Raw genomic sequence first — 20,531 nt, forward strand, 5'->3', positions numbered from 1 at the left:
TGAAAATTAAGTTATGATGAAACTGCTGGGACCGTATATATATTATTCTAATATTGCATGGCTACATTCTATTATTTTATGCCATAGAATTAATTAATTTAGCGATTGAATGTTGACTTAATTTGTTCTGTTTCGATGACTATATGCTCCTCCTTCATGGTGTTAGTATTGAGGATGCTAAAAACACATCGATCCTTTGTAATTAGATTAAATTAATTAAGGGATTCATGCCATGAATGTTATGTATGTATGTGTGTATGTGTGTATTCTCACATAGACCGATTCAAAGTTGGACGTGTTCTGTTTTCAATCTCTTCCCACGTACGTACCCCAACAAACACCATCTTTTTTTATTATTTATTTACATGGATGTCCAAGCTAGTTTGTGCGTACCACGACTAATCTTATGGTTCATTGAACATTCTACAAACCCAGTGAGCATATAAGGCACCGCGGAGGTAACAGGCATGCACGGTAAGGTTTGAACCCAGGATACAGAAGAAAGAAATAAGTTCTTTCAACAGCTGAGCCAATACCTCAAGTGCACAAACACCATCTTTTTTATTCTTAGATGTGGTGTCAAACATATTTATTAGTTTGTTGAAGCATAATATCCTGAAGCATTATTCTCTCCTTTTTATTGTGGGCATAGAACAAGATCAGCTTTATATATTCATATTCACACCCTCGCACCAATTAAATGCTTCTAGTATAATTATTCATTATAATAATAATAATAAAAAGAAAAGGAAAGAGTGAATTGGTTCAATTCTGTTAAAAAGGGATGAAGAAGAAGCAAGGGTGCAATTTACATGCATAATTTGGATATAGTTTTGCGAAAGATTCGATTACACTATAGATTTAATTATTGGAATATAAAAAAGACTTGTGAGAAGAAATGTTCCCCTGCTGACATTTCTAGATTGTAAAAGAAACAAGCTACTGGTAAAGGGTCCATCTGTCATGCTCACGTGGACCCCTTCTATCAAAGTTTAGAGATCAGAAATCATCATCTTTTACCGTTCATCACCAGCCACCGGCATCATCGTCGTAGGCAAGATCATCCTCGACTTTCTCTGCCGCGTCATCAGCAACATGGTCTTCCAGAGCATCAATGCCCTCAGCCAATGCCAGTCCACCTAAGACCCCGCCCACCGCGCCCACGGCCAATCCTGTCCCCATCCCTCCAAACTTACTTTTCTTCTTCTCCTCCACAACAACAGGTGGTTGCTGCTCTCCATACCCGTAACTCCCGTATCCGTAACTCTGCTGCCCGTATGTCGGAGGTGGGGGCGCGATGTACGGATACCCTATTGGCGGAGCTGCTGTTGGATAGTACGGATTTGGCTGCGGTGGTGGTGCACCATAGGGTGTCGCGTAAGGGTAGTCTCTCGAAAAGGACGGAGGAGGAACCCCGTAAGGAGGTTCACGGTAAGCATCTGGAGCACGATAGCGAGGGTCTTTAATAGTGACCTTGACGTCGAGTTTCCCATGTGGTCTGCCGGAAGGACGCTTGAGCTGGAGAGCGCGGGTGGTTCGTTCTCCGATGCCGACGTCATCGAGAACGTCAATGAGCTTGAGCTTAGCGGAGCCGATGAGGGGCTTGGTGCCTTCCTCGGAGCCGGCGTGGACGATGTCGATGTGGAGGGTGTGGTCTTCGATGCGACCAGATGGTAAGGGGATGGCCAGAGTCTGGTCCCAAAAGGGAGAGGTGTCGCCTTCGTCGTCGACTCGAGTGGAGCATTTGTAGTTGGAGTCAACCCACACGACAGCGTATGGCTTCAAAGAGCCATGGCGCCAATTAACATTCTTGAGGTCTTTGGCAGAAGAGATAGTGACTTGAACCTCGTATCGAGAAGCCATGATCTGGTCTTTGGAGACTGGAATACTTTTTGCACGAGGCGAGCTAGCAGCGTAGCGGGGATGTATTTATATACGGGTTTCAGTCTGGACTTTGGACTTGTAGTTGGGGTAAGTAGGAGGAAATTAATTGTCTAGAATGCCCTTTCGATTTGTTTTCGTTTGCCCATATCCATTCAGCACCGGCTAAGAATGTCATTTTAGGCGAAAGACAAGGGTTACTGGGACAGGTACTCTTCTTCTCTTTCTTTTCGATTTTGATTCTTCCATGTATAAAAGAAGGCATCTATCTATGCCATCTTTAAGTGTCAAAATATTATAAATATATTTTTTTTACGTGTATTTCAAAGCTAAAAAGCCAGGGCGGAGCCAGGGGAGGCAAGCGGCCCCGGGCCCTGCAAAATATTTCAGATTTTTTTATTATTTAAAGTTTAAATATAGGAAAATATAGTATTTTTTTATTTTAAATAGGTGAGTTTTCTAATAATAAATTATATTTTGAATTATGGTCTTCTTGTTAAATAATTCCAGCTTCGCCCGTGGTTTGAAGAGTCATGATGGTTGGTTTTGATGTTTTATTGAAACGAATAGAAATATATAGCTTTTATAAGAAGCATCTTGACTATCATGTATTGTACCATTCCCGTCGGAGCTATTAATTAAGAAGATAGTTTTTTCAGGCAAGCTTTCTTTCTTACCTCCTGCGCTTGGAAATGCCCTGATGCTTAAAGATGGATGTTCTTTAACCAAAACCCAGGACAAGGCAAGGCATAAATTAATGCGGTAGGAATAAGGATGCAGCAAGGCAAAAGGCAGAGAAGAGTATGATCCATGGATGCTTCTTCTAGGCTTCCACGCGTTTTAAGAGATTGGATTTGCACGCGGGCTCAACACGGGAGACGTCATTGCCATTTGTCAATGCCTGAGCCAGCCCTGCCCCACTTACCACTCATCCTAGGTGAACACTCGTTAGTTTCCTTCTCTCTCTCCAGTCAACAACAAATATACTAGACGCCGCGGGAGAATCGAGATTCCTCCTTTTTTTTTTTTTTTTTTTTTATCCTTACCACTGCAATATATTGATTATATTATCCTTCCCATTGAAAAACAAATGTTTTTGTATTGCAGGTATTTTAGTGCTTTTATATGGTTTATAAGTCATTGATGATTTGCTTCAAGGTTTTTTTTATTCATTTAATGTTTTATAAACAATAAAATAACTAAAGTACCTATAAAAACAAATCAAATATTATTGGGTAGAGGTATTTTGATCTTTTAACCTTGTTTTTTTTCTAATTGTAAGTTTAGGGTTTAAAGTATTTATGTTATTTACCATTAAAATAATGATATTTTATTTAAAAAATTAATGTTGCGTGCAAAGTGCGGCCAACATATTTGAGTCGCCACACGTTTTGAGTGGGGATTTCTAGATGTAAAAAATAGTTGTATATCATATCAGGTCATTTCTTGTTATCTTCTTTTTTATTATAAGCGGCCCGTGTGCTCTAAATCTAGCTGGTGTGTCGTCAGTCATCCTTTCTTGTTTTTCTTCCTTCATTTCTCTCTCCTACCCTCTTAAATGCATTATGGTCCTTATTTTTTTGTTATTTCAAATTCAAATCTTTGAGTTTTGATTGTTGTTTTTTAGTCATGTTTTTGTTGTAGTTTTGTTTGTTTTCAATTTAACTCGTAATTCTTAATATATATCTATAAAATACTTTAATTTGGTCTTTTTACTTTTAATTTCTTTATTTTTTCTTGTATTCTTTTATCAAAAAATTTATGGCTTGCAATTTTATCCTTCAAATCAAGTTTATGATTTTTTTTCCAATGATATAGTGATTTCACTTTGGTCCCTTTTATTTTGATTTCTTATTGTTTTTATTGATCATTTTATAAAAAAAAAAGTTATCGTTTTTTAATTTTATTCTTCAAATCAAGTTTGTGGTTTTTATTTTTTTTATATATAATAATAATAATAACAACATTAGTAGTAACAATAATAATTTTAATAATAATCATGGTAATATTAATGATACAATGATAATGATAACAACAACAACAATAATTGTAATATTAGTTTCAATAATTATTTTTAAAAATTCTTTAATATGATTATGAATTTTTTAAATTCATCCTTTAATATTTATTTATTTATTTTTAAAATTGAACTTTGTGATTTTTCTAAACTGAATGCTTCAAGTTTAATAACTTAGTTCACTGGTTTAAAAAGTTAATATACTTAAAAAAAAAATTATATTTTTTTTAAATTTTTAACCGGGGTTACTTTAGTTACATAATTTAGATTATGGGTTTGATGGGATGTCTCATGTTGGCCTAGCTCAAATTAACATTTTTACATATTTGTCACAAATGATTTTTTATATTTTCAGTACATTAACATTGTTTTTTGTTCAAAAAATTATCCAGCCCCCCGTAGTGAAGCGTAGACATGGAGGCTAATCCACACTAAACAGTATTTATCTAAATGAACTTGCCTAGGAAAGGAAATGAATATTGCATGCATACTATATTATAAAATTACAAGATAGATGCTATAATTTAAAGTGTGCCAACTTGCTAGGATTAATGGGTTACAGCAATACGACTAATGGAGTTGAGAGCCAGGTGCCTTTGCTTTTCAAATATCAAATTAAACACCTAATGCAATGGGTGGTATAAAGCATTATGAAAAAAGTCGGTTTAAGGAGAATAAAGATTTTGGATAGAATTATAAATAAAATCTTTAAAAATATTAAAAAATTACATATATATTTTTTTATTTTTTATGTATATTTAACGAGTGAAGCCTTGAGAAATTTTCATTATGTATTAAGGGTTTTTGTTAAGTAGGAAGAATTTATATTTTATATAAAGTATAATTGATAAATATATGTTATTTATTCTTGAAGCCTTTTATTAAAAGAGAGCTTTGAACCATCATGTAAACGACTCTTGGCTAAAGTCAGCTATGGCCGTAAGCTAAACTAGGCAAACTCCATCGGAAGGAAGTTACCAGTTTACTCATCCTTAGTGAATAGCCATTAACGGCTCCGTTATAAATAAGAAAGTTACCCTTTTTAACCTCACAAAACTTTCCAGTGCAAAAAAATTGACGATCTCATCGAATGTAAACTAACATTTTCACTTTAATTACACGAAGACACGATCTAAACAAATATGTGAAATTCATACAAAATCAAAACTCAAAGCCATTATTTGCATCTAAAAATCCCTTCCAAAATAGCAAAAGTGTCGATACATATAGTCTCACAAAAATACATAAGGCTCTAGGAGAGCATAAATTTCTTGAAATCTTGTTTTCTTTTTTTTTTTTAAAAAAATAAAAAAGAAAAGAAAATGGCTCCCCCGAGTTTTAACATTAATTATGTGGCACAAGTCTATTAAATTAGACTTTCACATTATATTATGATGATCGATTTGTAAGCAAATCACTTATTTGATATTAATAAGTGATAAAAAGGAAAATAAAAAAATTACGGGTCTAGTTTAGTTATAAAAATAATAAAGTAAACTACTTTTTTGAGATAGTTTAAGATCAACCTTGATTAATGTTTCAATATATATAAAAAAACAAATAGTTAAGATTGTATTTGATTAATGTTTGAAAAAAAAAAACATATTTTATTAGAGGAATAAAGACATAAAACAGATAAAAAAAAAAAAAAAATTTCATTAAAAATAAAAATATATAGGATAAATTTATTTTATTATTTATATAATTTTTACATAGAGATAGTTATCAAACAATACCTTAAAAACCGCATCTAAGTTTTTTATTTATTTCTATTTTTCCTTTTAAGAGTGTCTAAAGCTAGTTAAAAGATATTGGGCCATATAAGGCTTTACACAATACTAAGTACTTGATATTGGGCCGAATTGGAAGCTCAATTGTAAAACCCTAACTAAAGCGTGAAAAACCCAAAGGAAAGAAGAAGCTCCGCGACCTTCCTTACTTTCTTCTTCTTTGGCAAAAAATGGTGTGGTCTCGTCTCCTCCCAAAAACCTCCCATTTCCGTCTCCTCTCGAGATCCCTGATAACCTCACGACCTCACAAATCCACCTCCTCCACTTTCCTCCTCCTCAGCAGACCCTTTTCTACTAACGAAGACGACAACAACAACAACAACAAAAGAGACCAGCCAGGCTACAACATCTGGCAACTTTCCGGAGAAAATGAAGGAAATTTCGATTCCTTCTTCCCCCAAGACTCGGAAACTGTCCTCCCTGGCAACACCGATTCACCTGTGACCGCCAAGGGGGAGGATGAAGATTCGTGGTTAAAAGAAGATGAAAATGGTGACGACGGAGGTCGATATATATTTGATCGACTCGAGAAAGATGTGATTAATGAAAGGAGCGTTAGTGATATTGGTGGTGGTGGTGAGTGGCGGACTTCATCGTTGGGGGTGAAGCAGTGGAGTTTTGAGGAGGAGGAGAAGGAGGATAAGGTGTTTGATTTTGGAGAGGGTGTAGTACGGAGCGGTGAAGGTAATATTAATTGGGGCGAGAATGTTCCAAGTGAGAGAAGTGCTGAAGAGGAGAAGATGCTTGAGAAAGAAAAGGAGGAACTCAATGCCGTTCTCAAAGGCAAGCAAGCAAGCTCCCCTTTTCATTTATTTTGTACTTCTTTGAATTAATGAATGATTATATAGGCTTGAAGTAGTTACTGGGTTTTTTTTTTGGGAGATTATTGATAGGGCTGGCTTTACTGAGTAAAGTTCAAGTCTTTACATAGAAACTATGTCTTTCCCTATAGAATAGAGCTTACTGATTAATGAGTAGAGTGTCAAAAATGCTATCTTTGCATGACGCACATTGAAATAAACTTGCTCTACTTGTAGAAGAATGAATTGAGTGATCCACTTGATATCTTACTTTGATGACACATATCATATTGGACTTTCTGGTCTACAAATTCTGAAACATCATTAATTTATCATGCGATCCTCTGGACTCTATATGCAGCTTAGGTGTCTTCTTGTGCTTGGGACAATTAACCAATGACGTTATGTTAAGCTATTGAGTTAATTTATACACCGGGTTTAGAATTTCACCCGTACTTGATTGCCTGCAAGAAGCAATACTGTTATAAATGAAATACTTGTCAAAGCTATTCTTTTTACTGCATTACTCGGACCATAAATTGAAGATGTAAATATCTGAATCACATCTTGGAAATATCAATAGCAAAACTATGTGAAAGCATTTGTATCATTGAGCTGTTTTGTCAAATGGTTTATTCAAAACTATTTCACCTGTCAGCAGTTTTCTATTGTGTTATTCTTTGTGAAAATTATTTTTCATTTAATGAAATTACTGAATGACAAGGTGCAATCTGAAAATTATTTTCTTGCATGTTAACTAATTCAATCATATGCCCTTTCTGCTGGTGGTGGATCAAGGCTGGTGATAGTCTCTGAAAGTTTATATCGATCCATATTGCAGGTCCAAATCGTGCTTTTGGTGACCTTATTGCAGCATCTGGAATAACAGATGCAATGTTGGACAGTTTAATTGCCCTCAAGGATTTTGATGGGGTTGAAGGATTGCCTCCTTTAAGTGAGTTAGAGGATATGCGTTATGAAAAGAACATAATGAAATCCCCAAGAGCTGAAATAGAGCGCCAGAAACAGGAAGAAATTGCTAGAGCTAGAGTGAGACAGGTTGATGATAAAGGAAGAGCTTATGGAACAGGAAGAAGGAAATGTAGCATTGCTCGTGTTTGGGTTCAACCTGGTGATGGAAAATTCATTGTTAACGACAAACAATTTGATGTCTATTTCCCAATGCTTGATCATCGTGCTTCCCTTTTGCGACCTTTTTCTGAGACAAAGACCTTAGGTCTTTGGGATGTAACTTGTACTGTCAAAGGCGGTGGTGTTTCAGGTGAGCTTAATTGTTCCTAGTTCACAGAATATTACATATGTTATTGTTATCTCTCTTTTTAATTAAGGTGCCATCCGCAATAGCTCAAGTTAACCCTCTGTAAAAATTAAAGAAAACTTGTTTTTTCTCTCACTTACAACATATAATCTGGTTTACACCCCCTTTTTTTTTTGTAATATGGTACAGAGATACTTCTCTTGTTGGATAAAGTGCATAGAATTATTTTGTAGTTTTCATTAACTCTTATTTTTGGTATTTGACAAGATTCTTTTCTCCACTTGCTCGGAGTATATTGTTACAGGCAAATAGCTCTTTCTTTTTTAATAAAATTTAAGAACAGCTCCAATTCCATGAGTACATGAGATTAAGTTTATTCATGTTATGGTGCTCTTATTGTAGCATCTTCTTAAAATGCTTTCCTTTCACTTGGTGGCTTACCTGCCTGTTTTCATTAAGTGGCTGATCCAGAAGTTAGTTCATCACCTGTGTTTTCTTTTCTTGTATTCTAAGTGCCTTTGATTGATATATTGAATCGTATTTTAAGTTGATTTTAACAATTGTCTTGTGAAGGTAGCCTCTTAAGTTTTTGGAAAGCTCTGTAAGCAAATTCTTCTGAACTTTGCTGTAGTGAAAGATGGAAGGGTTGAAATTGTTAGGGAGTTCAACATTTTTAGACGTAACTAGCCTTTGAGAACTGCAGTATTTTTATAGTCTTTTAGTGCAATATCCAGCTGTCTGCATGCTCCATTTTCCCATTGTTATCCTTCTCCTGACCAATGCTCTCCATTACCTAGCACAGACAGGATTGTGTCTCAGGATATCAGCATATTAGTTAAACTATATCTGGGAACTGATGGTTAGTTGAGTTGAGTCATTCCTGTGGTTGTTGTCATTGAACCTTTCCCCCTCCATTTATTCAAATCCAACTGCTATTCTCATTTGTTATTGCCCACGGTCATAAAACACTATCATTTGTCATCAGATAAAAATCTTTTTTTGTTTTGCTTCCTAGTTTCTGAGCAAGAGATGAACTCTATTTCCTATTCCATTTGCTTACCTTTTATCTCAAGTATATACAACTTTGGATATGCCAGAATATAAGCACATGTCATCTTCTACTGTTGCATGGTGGAAACTCAAAATCAGAGGTTAGCATTATTGCAATATGTCTGCAAGGGGTGATTCTAATTTAGTGGTAATTGGTCGGGCACTGAAGCAAAGCCCTGCTTGATTTACACAAATTCATTTGAAACCAGATACTCCTAGCTTTCATGTGTAATAATATTGAGGATGTCATTTCACGAATCATAGTTCTCTTTATCTAGCCTTTCCTTGTGTTTCTCTTGGTTTGAAATTCTTTTTCATACAATCACAATTACTGCAATGGAATTTTGAATTGTTTTACATCTAAAGCATGTGCTTTATTTATCTAACTTTTTTTATGAGTTCCTTGCCATTTTTTTTTGTGATTGAATTTTGGAATTTCATTAGGTTCAATGTATCTGTGAAGGTTGTGTTTGATGATTGTCTTTTCAGGCCAGATATAAGTGATTGCAGGGGGGTTTTTTTATTTTTGTTTTTATTTTACTTTTTATCCTTTTTCCCATCAAATGGAGAATGGCTTGACCACTGATAATTCTTTATAACGTTATGTTTAACGTATATGAGAGTTGAGAACCACATTCTGCACAACTTAATTTTTAGTTCAAATCATTTATATTGTGACAGGTCAAGTTGGAGCCATTCAGTTGGGGATCAGCAGGGCCATGCAAAACTGGGAACCAGACTTGCGTCCCACACTCAGAAGTGGTATGCTTATGAAGCATATTGTTTTTGTTTTAAATGCTTCTCTTTTATATCAAGATTTGCTGTAATGAATTCACACGCCATCGTTTTAGAATAAATTAACATATTATTGGCTGTGAAAATCACACCTCATTTTGAATGACAGCACACTGCCTCATTTTGGTTCCAAACTTGGCTCCTGGCATTAAATACTAGCTCTTGTGTGATGCACTTCTTCCATCATAAGCTCCAGGTCTTCACTTGTGTTAGATATAATCGATATCTAATATGTTTATTTCTGTGTTACCAGGCGGTTTCTTGACGAGAGATCCACGTGTGGTTGAAAGGAAAAAACCTGGAAAGGCAAAAGCAAGAAAGAGCTTCCAATGGGTCAAACGTTAATCAAAGTACAAGTTCTGCTCTTTTGTACGACTGCTTGTCCATGAAACCTCAATATTCAAATTTACATCATGACACAAGAGTGTGAGGTTTGGCTGACAGTGAAATTTCTCATGGTGGTAGCTTGTAATCCATATTTACATCAGTCTTTGGAGAGCCTGAGAAGATTTTCTTATGTTTTCCTATTCTTTTGTCCTTGATGATATGAAATGCAACCATTTCAGATTTTGTTCAGTTTTCATGGAAACATTCCAAAAACCAGTGTTATTCAAGCCGAATAACTTGTTTCAGTAGGTGAAACTTGTTTTGCACTTGCAGTAATGTGCTGTGAAATTCCATTCTGGATGCTGTACCTCTCTGTTCGAATACGTCTCTCATATGACGAGAGACGACTGCGCACCCTAAAGTTCCACCGCTCCTCCTTCCCCACTTGACTGGGGGAGGGGGTGAGCTGGTGCAGTTGCATTTTGTATAGAGATAAATAATATCTTATTTATCTATCATAAATTTAATAATTAGTAACTGTGTCCTCATGATTCTAGTTTGGAAGTTAAAAATCTATGACTAGCAATTAGTAAACAATCCTGAAAGCATCTCTGGGGGACAATTGTTTTCAACTAAAAAATTTCTTACTAAAAAAAACTTCAAGACAAAAATAGTCTCTTAAATGACACTTAGACATTGGATTATATGATATTAGCATTTCAATTAATTGACGGCCAAGTAAACAGTGGGAAACCGAAAATACAAAGTTTCTTGCAAATTCTATAAATGTTAGGGATCAATTTGAGAATTGACTAAACTAAAGGGAAGACCAAGAGTAAAACACAACATTCGAAGAGAAGCGACGGAGCTATACATGTGGCGGCTTATTACTACCGGGCTTTGACAAACTCAAAGTAACAATCTTGGTCCGTTTACCATCACAACCTTCTTCAGAGAATAAGGCCATGCCATCCAAAGAAAAAACCCTAAACCCTAAAATCAGACACTATAAAGTGAGGTCGAGTTGAGCGGGAAAAGCTCGGTGTTCGCCTCCCTCCCATCTGTTTGCAGCTCAAGCCTACTTCTTTTCTCTCTACTTTCTTCTAAGTCTTAGCGGCCAGAAGCAGAGATGGCTCCCCCAAGAGGTAGATGAAGTTTTTCTCTTTTTTCTTGTTGTAAGGCTTGATAATTGTGTCGTTTGCTCTCCCAGTTCACAGCTAAAGTGATGACATTTTATCAATGGTTTGTCTTATTATTTACGAAACACAATCTCTTGTATTTCCTTTAATTCCCGAACGTATTAAACTTTATAATAAACATTAATACCATATCTAATGACTTAACTAATTTCCTTTTGTTTTCTTTTTTCTTTTCGTTGAGGTGGTTTTTTTTTTTTTTTTTTTTTGCTTTACACTGTATGCATTATTGTTTAGAGCATGCCCCGTTTTTATATATATATATATATATGTGCATTTATGAGCAGGACGAGGTGTCAGTGGTGGTGGGTTCAGGGGAGGCAGAGGTGATGGAGGAGGAAGAGGTAGAGGCAGAGGTTTTGGAGGAGGAAGAGGAGGCGGGGGTGGAAGGGGTAGTGCCATGAAAACCAGAGGTGGTGGTGGAAGAGGCCGTGGGGGTGGAGGAATGAAAGGTGGGAGCAAGGTTGTAGTGGAGCCTCATAGACATGAAGGGGTGTTCATTGCTAAGGGTAAAGAAGATGCTCTTGTTACTAAGAACATGGTTCCTGGTGAAACTGTCTACAATGAGAAGAAGATCTCTGTCCAGGTATTGCTTTTGTTCAAATGTTATCTCCATTGATGAAATTGCATCTTTTGTGAAGACTCTGGAATTTTGATTCTCTGTTGCATCAAGTTTCTCTTTTCTTGTTTGGAGAATATGTTGTGTTGTTTTTATTAGTCTTATTAAATCATGCTTTTCTTCTCAGAATGAAGATGGAACTAAAGTTGAATACAGGGTCTGGAACCCCTTCCGATCAAAATTGGCTTCTGCCATTCTCGGTGGTGTTGATGATGTTTGGATCGTAAGTTAATTCAATGGTTTGATAGAATTTGTTTCAAATAACCTGCTTATTGACAATGTGTGTACTCTCGTCCTTTTGTTTTCTTGTTGTATCAAGAAACCTGGTGCTAAAGTTCTTTACCTGGGTGCTGCTTCTGGCACTACTGTTTCTCATGTATCTGATATTGTTGGCCCCGTAAGTTTTATTTATTTGTAAATTATAGTTTCCTTCGTTGTCTACTCATAAGGATGTGGCGTAAAATGTTTAATTTGTTTGTAGACTGGAGTGGTATATGCAGTAGAATTTTCTCACAGAAGTGGCAGGGACTTAGTTAACATGGCAAAGAAACGGACCAATGTTATTCCCATCATTGAAGATGCCAGGCATCCTGCCAAGTACCGCATGCTAGTTGGCATGGTTGATGTGATCTTTTCTGATGTTGCTCAGCCTGATCAGGTTTTCTTCTTTTGTAATTCTGTTCAGATCATTCCTTCTAATGAATTACAGCCCGCTGTGTAACAACTATCACCATTTTGAAAAAAAAATTGAAATCTTGTTTTGAATTCTTCAAATGATTTACTACTGAATTTATTTGTTTGTACTGAATGAACATGGTTTTTGTGTTTTGTGTTTCTGCCAAGCACTAGCACTAACTCCATTGACAATATCATATTTCACTTATTTCTGTGATAATTAACTATAGTTTGTTCATGTTTTTATTGGTTTTTCACTCCTCTAATTGGCTTCATTATTTGAAAATTTGAAAGTTTTTTCTTTTTGGCATATGGCTGGGACTCCTGGGGTATCGAATCCCTTTCAATCCCCAAGCTTTCGTCTCTCAGTGTCAGTGTTGGCCCAGCAATGTGCTCTCACTGTCAGTTTATTTCATTCAAGGCATTTAAGTTTATTTCTTATGATACTTTCCACATTGATTGGAATTGAAGCTTATAAGTCCATGCATATGATGAATTTACTCGGATTCCCCTTCAAGACTTAATGGGTGATGTAAAATCGAGATTCTGATGCTTACTGAAATACCAAGCAGCTTTTCCCCATATCATTGACACTGAAATCCTTTTGAGACTTCTATTATTTTCTTTATTATTACTTGTTTGTAATTTTTAAAATCTAGCATACGATGAAGTACTCGGATTCCCCTTCAAGACATCATGGGTGATGCAAGACCGAGTTTCTGATGCTTGTATGAATCATATAATTTCCTTATTTTCAGTATTTCAAATGTGTCATCTCTCTTTTCTCTCTTGGGCACTTTATTTTTCATCCTTTTTATGTATTTTCAGAAATTTTCTGTGCTTGTTATTCACTGTGTAATTGTCGTCTGCTTTGAAATATACTAGTTTGAGAGTATGTGTGGAGTATGCAATGCATGGAATGTTATTACGTTTACATTTTATATTGTCAATTGTGCTTGCAGGAAATTGCTGCCATGTTATTTTGCTTTCCTTAAAGGAAATTTTAGCTTTTTTATACATGTTGTTGATACTCTTGTACGGAAAAGTGAGCTTTAATTGATCAAATCCATGTGATTCCCTGACCAGAACGATCACTGCACTGTAAAAAGTATTAGCAGTTTAGTCTGATTGCTTTTGGCTATATTGCATAGCCCATTGTCATATGATTATGGACGTTCATTCAATCCTTTTTGACTGAGGTATGTAAGTCGTGCGATTCTGCAGGCAAGGATTTTAGCACTCAATGCTTCCTATTTTCTGAAGTCTGGGGGTCATTTTGTTATTTCAATAAAGGTTGGCCTTTTATTTCCTGACTACCAACTTTGCCTTGGTCCTACTCTTGTATTATTGTTGTGATTATTTTGTGACCAGGCCAATTGCATAGACTCCACTGTCCCTGCCGAGGCGGTATTTGAAAGTGAAGTGAAAAAGATGGCGCAGGAGCAGTTGAAGCCTACTGAGCAGGTGACCCTTGAGCCGTTTGAGCGAGACCATGCCTGTGTGGTTGGTGGCTACCGTATGCCAAAGAAACAGAGAGTTGCTGCTTAGGGGTTTAGGCTGTATTGTTTCGCATTGCTTTTATAGGAATTAGAGGGGACAAGAAAGCAAATGTGAAGTTTTGGGGGTATTTTTCTCTGTTCATCTTTGTAACGAATTGATATCGAATTCAAGTGAAACTGAGTAGCGGTGTTTGATGGTAAAGTAAGGAAATGGTAAACTGAGTTGGCCACGCTTTATTTTGGACTCTAGCAACGAACTGGATCGACACTCTCACCTTGTTTTTGGACTCTAGAACAGGAATCTTTAGAGGGAAATAGCATGGTTCAAAGTGTCGTGAACTATCAAGTTGAATGTCCTGTGAAAAAACACAGAGAGGAAAGAGGAGGAGAAAAAGAGAGAGATCGTAGAGGCATATGCTGAAGTTGCTTTAGTGGTTGCACTGCCTGGTGTTATTAGAAATATCACGAATTCAACTATACTAAGATGATATTGTCACTTGTTATTGAAGTCGAATCATTAAAAAACAAGCCAGCTCTGTCATCATTGGAAGGTTTACAGGTTTATGTGGCTTGTTTTATTCATTGTTGGTTACTACTCTTTTTTTACATAATTGGATTTGTTTTATTTTTTTTTCTTTCCTCTTTATTCTAAATTATATCAAAATACTTTATAATTTGGATATGCTAATAACAAAATTAAATTTTAAAAATTAAAATGTATTATTTATATATATTTTAAATAAAAAAACATTTTAAAAATCAATCTCTATCCCAATTACCCAAATCAGCAGCCTGAACAGGGTGACTGAGAGATGTGATCTCCGGGGGAAAAGTAAATAATTTTCAATTCTTAGAAGGCTCTGGTATTTGAAATGGAAAAATAAAAAACAAAAAGTTCCATTAAGCACAATTGATTCACACGATTACATTGTAATTTACACAGCTTAAATGTCAAATGTCAGAAGTGGGATTTGAACCCACGCCCTCTCACGAGGACCAGAACTTGAGTCTGGCGCCTTAGACCACTCGGCCATCCTGACCTTTTGTTTTCTTGGTTACTTCATTGCATACTCAACTTCTCTCTTTCATGTGTGTTCCACACCAATCAAATTAGTTACACGTATGTGTGTAAATATATATTTATTGCTGATAAATGCTTAATTTATCTACAATATTTATATAATATTAAATCAAAGAATTTAATATTTTATTTATGAGTTTAGAGCAAATATAAAATTTATAGAATAAAAATGCTTTACAAAGAAAATTATAAAATTATTATAATTATGAGATTTTTATTGCATCAAAACATTGTTCCTAAGTTGTTCTTGGTCGATACTCTATTAAATATTAAATATTTATTAGAACCCTAGAGACCAGTACATATTATATTATTATTTTTATGAAAGGAAGCAACTGTTTTTATAAATCAAGGTATAAGAGATACTTAAAACTATATTTAGGTGCTTGTCATAAGATATTTTCACTAAATTGACCTGCATGACAATTTTATATGGAGAAATAACCTATGTTGTAACATCCTCATATCCGAGATAAAACAATAATCACATGACGAATGGAAAACAAGGTAATTTTATAACACGCGCGCACACACACACAAATTTACTAAAATTTTGACAGAGTCTCCCTTACACCGGAAGGTCCCAAGTTATCGACATATAACTTGTTTACACTTGTAATATTTCATATCTCATAACTCAATCACGATCCAATTATCCTAGGTTTCAATCTCGCAAACATCATCACCATCACAACCATAATATTTACAACATATATTGAACAACAAATATCATTATAGAGGAATAAATGAGATAAACATGTATACATGGACACAATCTTATGAATTTTAGAGTTAAGATTATCTATTCAAGTTTAAACATCAATTATACAAATTAAGTTATATAAAGTTGTAATATTATAAAATATAAGGGTATACTCCTTAGAACCAAGATTACAAAAGGTGAACATAAGTTAGGATCTACTCTAAAACAAAATACATATTATTGAAACATGAATATCACAATAAATATAGCAACACAAGTATCCAACAATTTAAAAAGACAAACATGGATTCATATTCTATTTACTTCTCTTTTCTGGTTTTCATTGGGACTTTTTCTCATTCAATTACTAAAAACTGTTTTCTCTTCCATTATTAACCTCCGTTCAAGATTTCATAAGATCAACCACGATTATTTTCACTTAACACATTACCGATACCAATTTCACCGGTATTATCATCACCCTGTGGGAGTCAATGCACATTGATCCCCTTACCCGGGACCCTTAACATGCACTAAATATATGTTAGTCGTTGGAAGGTGATCCCCTTACTTGGAATCTAACATACACTAAATGTATGCTAGCCAATACATGGCGATTCTCTTATCCGGGATCCTTACATACACTAAATATATGCTAGCCAATACATGGCGATCCCCTTACATGAGATCCTAATATACATCAGATAAATGTTGGTCAAACATGGTGATCATCTTATCTGGGATCCTAACATATATTAAATATATGTTAGTCAAGTGCTAGTCCATACCCTATAACACATTTCTCATTTTTTCTTTGTTAGCGATAATCTCATCACTTGACAGTTCATAAAAGAACCATTCACCTTGAATAGACATGCATTTAGAATACTATCAACCATATCAAAATCATTACACAAACTTTCATCATTTCCTATAATATTTAACATTTACTAATTCACATTTCACATTAATAACATCTTAAATCATAAAATTTAACTAGAAAGTATAAGTGTTGATCACTTACCTGTAATAAAAAAAAAGCTTTATTCTTGCTCCCTTACTGCTGTTAGGAATATCTAACATTGAGAGAAGAGTGTCCAAAACTGGGACATATTAAGGCAGTAGACGTCGACAACAACACAGGCGGGCATCAACTTCAACTAACCCTCTCATCTCAGCATGAAGCAACTCTCTTGAGATTTTGAGCTAAGTTTTTAAGACATGCCATCGCTAATTTCTTTCAAGATCGATGGTTGTGGAACTTTCCAGTAATGGAGTTTCTGTGTTGTTTACCCATGATTAATTGCTCCTTTCTTTCTTTCACTTATAGAATTAGTTAAGTAACTCTTTCAAACTAGTCGAGATGACGAGTTTCAAAAACTTCCCATATATTTTCATGATTATGAAATTCTTCACTGTATCACTACATTTGAAACCTCGTTAACTTTCACTCTAATACATATTATATTAGTTGTTTGAGCTGCACTGATTAATTAATTATAAGATAATATTGATGCCTCTGCCTCTTCAATTTTTAATATACATGCAGTTCAAAATTTATATATGTGATGTCGGGACATTTTTAGTTCGATTTAATTTTATAGCAATTAAAACAGGCATTCATAAAAAAGAAGAAGAAGCCAAAATCCCCCCCCCCTTTTTTTAATAAAGATATTTAATTCTTATCAAATATTCAATGGACATTTCTTTTTCAGAATTCTACATATTAGATTTATATATTACCATCGGATAACTTTTCAAATACCATCTTAATAATTCCACGAACATCAATGCAATACAAGTTGATTGGGATATAACCTTGTCAACATACTTCCCTTAAAAAAAGAGGATGGAGTCGAACTCTTGTTAATTGAGTTGCAATTGCTTCGACACTAAGAGGAGCAGAAAGTTCCCTTCAACAAAACTTTTCATGTCCTACGTCGGAAGCAGTCCATACATATTATATTACACTTGTTCTGGCTATTAATTCAATGAGCATCGAAAGTGCTAGCTATTTATTATTATTATTATTATTGTTTCAAGATAACCAATGGCAAATTCAGCAGGTTTTTCACTTTCAAAACAAGGATTCTTTCTCTTCTGTTGACTGGTCAAGGATATTTTGATTGATTGTTTGATTTCCTACGTAAGTTGTACCACTGGAAGACTTGATCATGAGTCGAGACGATGAGAGCCATGCATTATTCCGCTCCTTAATTAAATATGTATCAATTAATGATCAGCTGCTTCACGCTTCGTTAGCACCTATACGATCATCATTGTTGTTGATATCCCGGCCACCCCACTTCCTCATGCGTTCTGCTGTTTCTGCAACCTGCATTTCATGTATAATTTAGCATTTACTTGTCACGAATTAGGTAGCTATTAACTTGTTTATGGGAAAGAAACCGGAGGAGAGGGAATTCTGACCTCCTTTTTCCAGTTGGTTTTGTAGAGTACAATCAAGAGCAGCAAGGTCTGCAAAGCAGTTCCGCCTAGCATCCCACCCCACACTCCCTAGTTGATCGATCGTAAATGGAATGCAGAGCATGATTAGTAGTGTTATATACTGGCCATTTAATGATTAGTGGAAGCACATGGTCTGATAAACTGCGTTCTACTACTCGATCGGGCACATACCTCGACTCCCAACTTTGCTCTGTATCCAAGCAGGTAACCAAGGGGGAGACCAAAAACATAATAACAACCAATGTTGATATAGGCCACTAATGCTTGCCACCCGCCACCAATAGCAACACCTGCGCGTGTCATGAGCAGCATGCTCGATCTAATTAGATTGATGATTAAAGGGGATGAATGCTGAAATTAAGATAGATTAATTCGATGGATGACGGGTTGTCATAGTAAATTTCCTGCAATCAGCCAAGTTAACTAACTATGCTGGCATGTCCTCGCAACCCACCTGATATCACTGGCTGGACACTGTTAAGAACCATGGTGATGGCTAGAATGAATGCTAGTTTGGAGGTAGCTACTTGCATCTCCTTGTTGCTTGTGAAGATGTAGGCAAAATAGTCCTTGGCTACCAACACAACAGCCATCAGAATGAGCCCAATCACAAGTGACTGAAACACAGTCACCATGACCGAGTATTTTGCAGCTCTTGGATGCCCCAATCCAAGCTCATTCGAGACACGAACGCTGAAATTAATTAATTAATTAATTAATGTATATACATTCATTTAAGCTGAAGTCATAATCATACACTCCATCGAGATAGTATATCAAGGATCTCGAAATCAATTAATTAAAACAGGCAGAAGTTGCACTGTCTAATGCACTGTATCTTGCAATAACTCTGAAATCAAATGTTATAGAAGGGGTGATCTCCTGGAATTATTACGCATCCCAACCCATATGTAAGCTCCTAGAAGTGAATACTCACCCATGGATGATGTCCAGGAGTGTGTACGCAACCAAAACACAACAAAAGAAAAGAAAAGAGAGAGAGAAAAGAGCACCGATGTATACACTCATGAGACAGGCAAGTAGAATCCATATTCATAATCATAGATGATTGATTATCACCAGAATTTAGCAAATGCAAATACATATTGAAATTAATTTTACCTTATAGCAGCATTTATTCCAAGGAACAACATTAGTTCAATGCCATTGATATTCAAGCTGAAATATATACAACTCAGAAGATTAACAACAAGTTAAAATCAAGCTAAGATTGATTAATAATTAATTGATATAACAATGATTAGGATGATGATGAATGAATGACTGACCAGATGGTAAGGGCACCAACAGCAATGACTGCGTTACTAAGATGTCCGGTGAGAATAACAATACTCATCATATACCAGAGCTCCAGGCAAAGCATGACTGCTGAAGCTAGTGAGAGGATGACAAAGGACCAAATATCCTTAAATGCAGCCCAGGAAAACCCACGCCATCCTTCCTTACACCAGCCCATCACGTACACAGCTTGAGCCAGAGCAGTTGACCATCCAGTGAGGTCTAAAGCGATTGCTGCGCCAGTGGCACCCCAACCAAGCTTATAGATGAAGAGCCAAAGCCAAAAAGCGTGTAGAAGGAGAGTCGAAAAGGCAATCCAGGCAAGCACTCCAACCTTGCGTTGAGCTTGAAGGAACTTTTGGGTAGGGAAATAGATAGCCAGTGAAAACAAATTAGGTATGCCTACGATGGTGAATTTTCCGGCAAGGTCAGAAAGATCATCTTCTTGGCCAATGGCTTTGAGGATAGGAGCGGAAAAAATGTAAATGGGCAAGAGGACGACACAACTGACGAATAAGATGATGGCTGATCTTTGCAAGTAAACACCGAGCATATGAACTTGACCAGCACCAAAAGCTTGACCACAGAGGGTCTCGAGGGCACTGCCCATACCAAGAAGGAAGCCGAAAGCGAAGGTCATGATGACAGAGAGGGAAACAGAAACGGCAGAGAGTTGCAAGTTTCCAAGATGGCCAACAAAGATAGAGGTTAAAGTGTTGGTACCATACTGACAGAGCAGAGTGATGGCAATAGGACCGCCAATCTTCCATAACTTAACAGTCTCTTTCCAAAATACGAACTTCATAAAGTCTTTGAAAGTCTTGGAAACTGCAGGTGAGTAGTCTCCTTCTGCTTCTGCTTCTTGTGGTGCTGCTGGTGGAGGTAATGGTGACGACGACGAAGATCCATTTTTGAGCTGCAGAAGTGGTGTCGTGCTCTCCATATTAAGGGTATTTATATATATGGTAACAATATCAAGGAAATGAGTGATATGGAAGTTTTGTGTTTCGGTCTTTCTTGATATACACTTTTAAGAAGAAGATGATTGATT

The 20,531-nt window shown here is 35.9% G+C and overlaps 4 protein-coding genes and 3 non-coding genes across 7 annotated transcripts; 4 read left to right on the top strand and 3 right to left on the bottom strand.

Annotated features, from left to right (window-relative positions):
• Positions 1-785: 785 nt before the first annotated feature.
• LOC118060481 (uncharacterized) lies at positions 786-2,127 on the bottom strand. The gene has a single exon (XM_035073698.2). The coding sequence runs from the start codon at positions 1,861-1,863 to the stop codon at positions 1,027-1,029; it is 837 nt and encodes a 278-aa protein (XP_034929589.1). The 5' UTR covers positions 1,864-2,127; the 3' UTR covers positions 786-1,026.
• Positions 2,128-5,788: 3,661 nt separating this feature from the next.
• Positions 5,789-10,188, top strand: LOC118060479 (small ribosomal subunit protein uS9m). Its single transcript, XM_035073696.2, has 4 exons — positions 5,789-6,471; positions 7,330-7,770; positions 9,499-9,579; positions 9,866-10,188. The coding sequence occupies exons 1-4, from the start codon at positions 5,859-5,861 to the stop codon at positions 9,955-9,957; spliced, it is 1,227 nt and encodes a 408-aa protein (XP_034929587.1). The 5' UTR covers positions 5,789-5,858; the 3' UTR covers positions 9,958-10,188.
• A 133-nt stretch (positions 10,189-10,321) lies between these two features.
• On the top strand, positions 10,322-14,165 carry LOC118060480 (rRNA 2'-O-methyltransferase fibrillarin 1). The gene is made up of 7 exons (XM_035073697.2): positions 10,322-11,084; positions 11,423-11,721; positions 11,882-11,977; positions 12,074-12,151; positions 12,236-12,412; positions 13,654-13,722; positions 13,801-14,165. Exons 1-7 carry the CDS (start codon positions 11,069-11,071, stop codon positions 13,975-13,977), a joined length of 912 nt encoding a protein of 303 aa, XP_034929588.1. The 5' UTR covers positions 10,322-11,068; the 3' UTR covers positions 13,978-14,165.
• LOC118060715 (small nucleolar RNA snoR60) lies at positions 12,912-12,983 on the top strand. The gene has a single exon (XR_004689485.1). It is a non-coding gene; the product is annotated as a small nucleolar RNA snoR60 (small nucleolar RNA).
• On the top strand, positions 13,086-13,156 carry LOC118060716 (small nucleolar RNA snoR60). The gene has a single exon (XR_004689486.1). It is a non-coding gene; the product is annotated as a small nucleolar RNA snoR60 (small nucleolar RNA).
• A 719-nt stretch (positions 14,166-14,884) lies between the features above and the next one.
• TRNAL-CAA (transfer RNA leucine (anticodon CAA)) lies at positions 14,885-14,968 on the bottom strand. Its single transcript has one exon. It is a non-coding gene; the product is annotated as a tRNA-Leu (tRNA).
• A 2,736-nt stretch (positions 14,969-17,704) lies between these two features.
• On the bottom strand, positions 17,705-20,531 carry LOC118060478 (protein DETOXIFICATION 35). The gene is made up of 6 exons (XM_035073695.2): positions 19,471-20,531; positions 19,304-19,360; positions 18,636-18,874; positions 18,353-18,471; positions 18,143-18,229; positions 17,705-18,047 (listed from the first exon to the last, which is right to left on the bottom strand). Exons 1-6 carry the CDS (start codon positions 20,421-20,423, stop codon positions 17,961-17,963), a joined length of 1,542 nt encoding a protein of 513 aa, XP_034929586.1. The 5' UTR covers positions 20,424-20,531; the 3' UTR covers positions 17,705-17,960.

Source organism: Populus alba, chromosome 12 (assembly GCF_005239225.2).
Source record: "Populus alba chromosome 12, ASM523922v2, whole genome shotgun sequence".
In the NCBI taxonomy this organism is placed as follows: Eukaryota; Viridiplantae; Streptophyta; class Magnoliopsida; order Malpighiales; family Salicaceae; genus Populus; species Populus alba.

Excerpts from the sequence above, each read along its gene's own strand:
- LOC118060480 (XM_035073697.2), top strand. Across the intron at positions 11,722-11,881 it reads AGAAGAAGATCTCTGTCCAG|AATGAAGATGGAACTAAAGT; the intron begins GTATTGCTTTTG and ends TTTTCTTCTCAG. Across the intron at positions 13,723-13,800 it reads ATTTTGTTATTTCAATAAAG|GCCAATTGCATAGACTCCAC; the intron begins GTTGGCCTTTTA and ends TTTTGTGACCAG.
- LOC118060481 (XM_035073698.2), bottom strand. The coding sequence starts at position 1,863 with ATGGCTTCTCGATACGAGGTTCAAGTCACTATCTCTTCTGCCAAAGAC.
- LOC118060479 (XM_035073696.2), top strand. The coding sequence starts at position 5,859 with ATGGTGTGGTCTCGTCTCCTCCCAAAAACCTCCCATTTCCGTCTCCTC. Across the intron at positions 7,771-9,498 it reads CAAAGGCGGTGGTGTTTCAG|GTCAAGTTGGAGCCATTCAG; the intron begins GTGAGCTTAATT and ends ATATTGTGACAG. Across the intron at positions 9,580-9,865 it reads GCGTCCCACACTCAGAAGTG|GCGGTTTCTTGACGAGAGAT; the intron begins GTATGCTTATGA and ends CTGTGTTACCAG.
- LOC118060478 (XM_035073695.2), bottom strand. The coding sequence starts at position 20,423 with ATGGAGAGCACGACACCACTTCTGCAGCTCAAAAATGGATCTTCGTCG. Across the intron at positions 19,361-19,470 it reads GTTGGTGCCCTTACCATCTG|CTTGAATATCAATGGCATTG; the intron begins GTCAGTCATTCA and ends TATATATTTCAG. Across the intron at positions 18,230-18,352 it reads GAGCAAAGTTGGGAGTCGAG|GGAGTGTGGGGTGGGATGCT; the intron begins GTATGTGCCCGA and ends TCGATCAACTAG.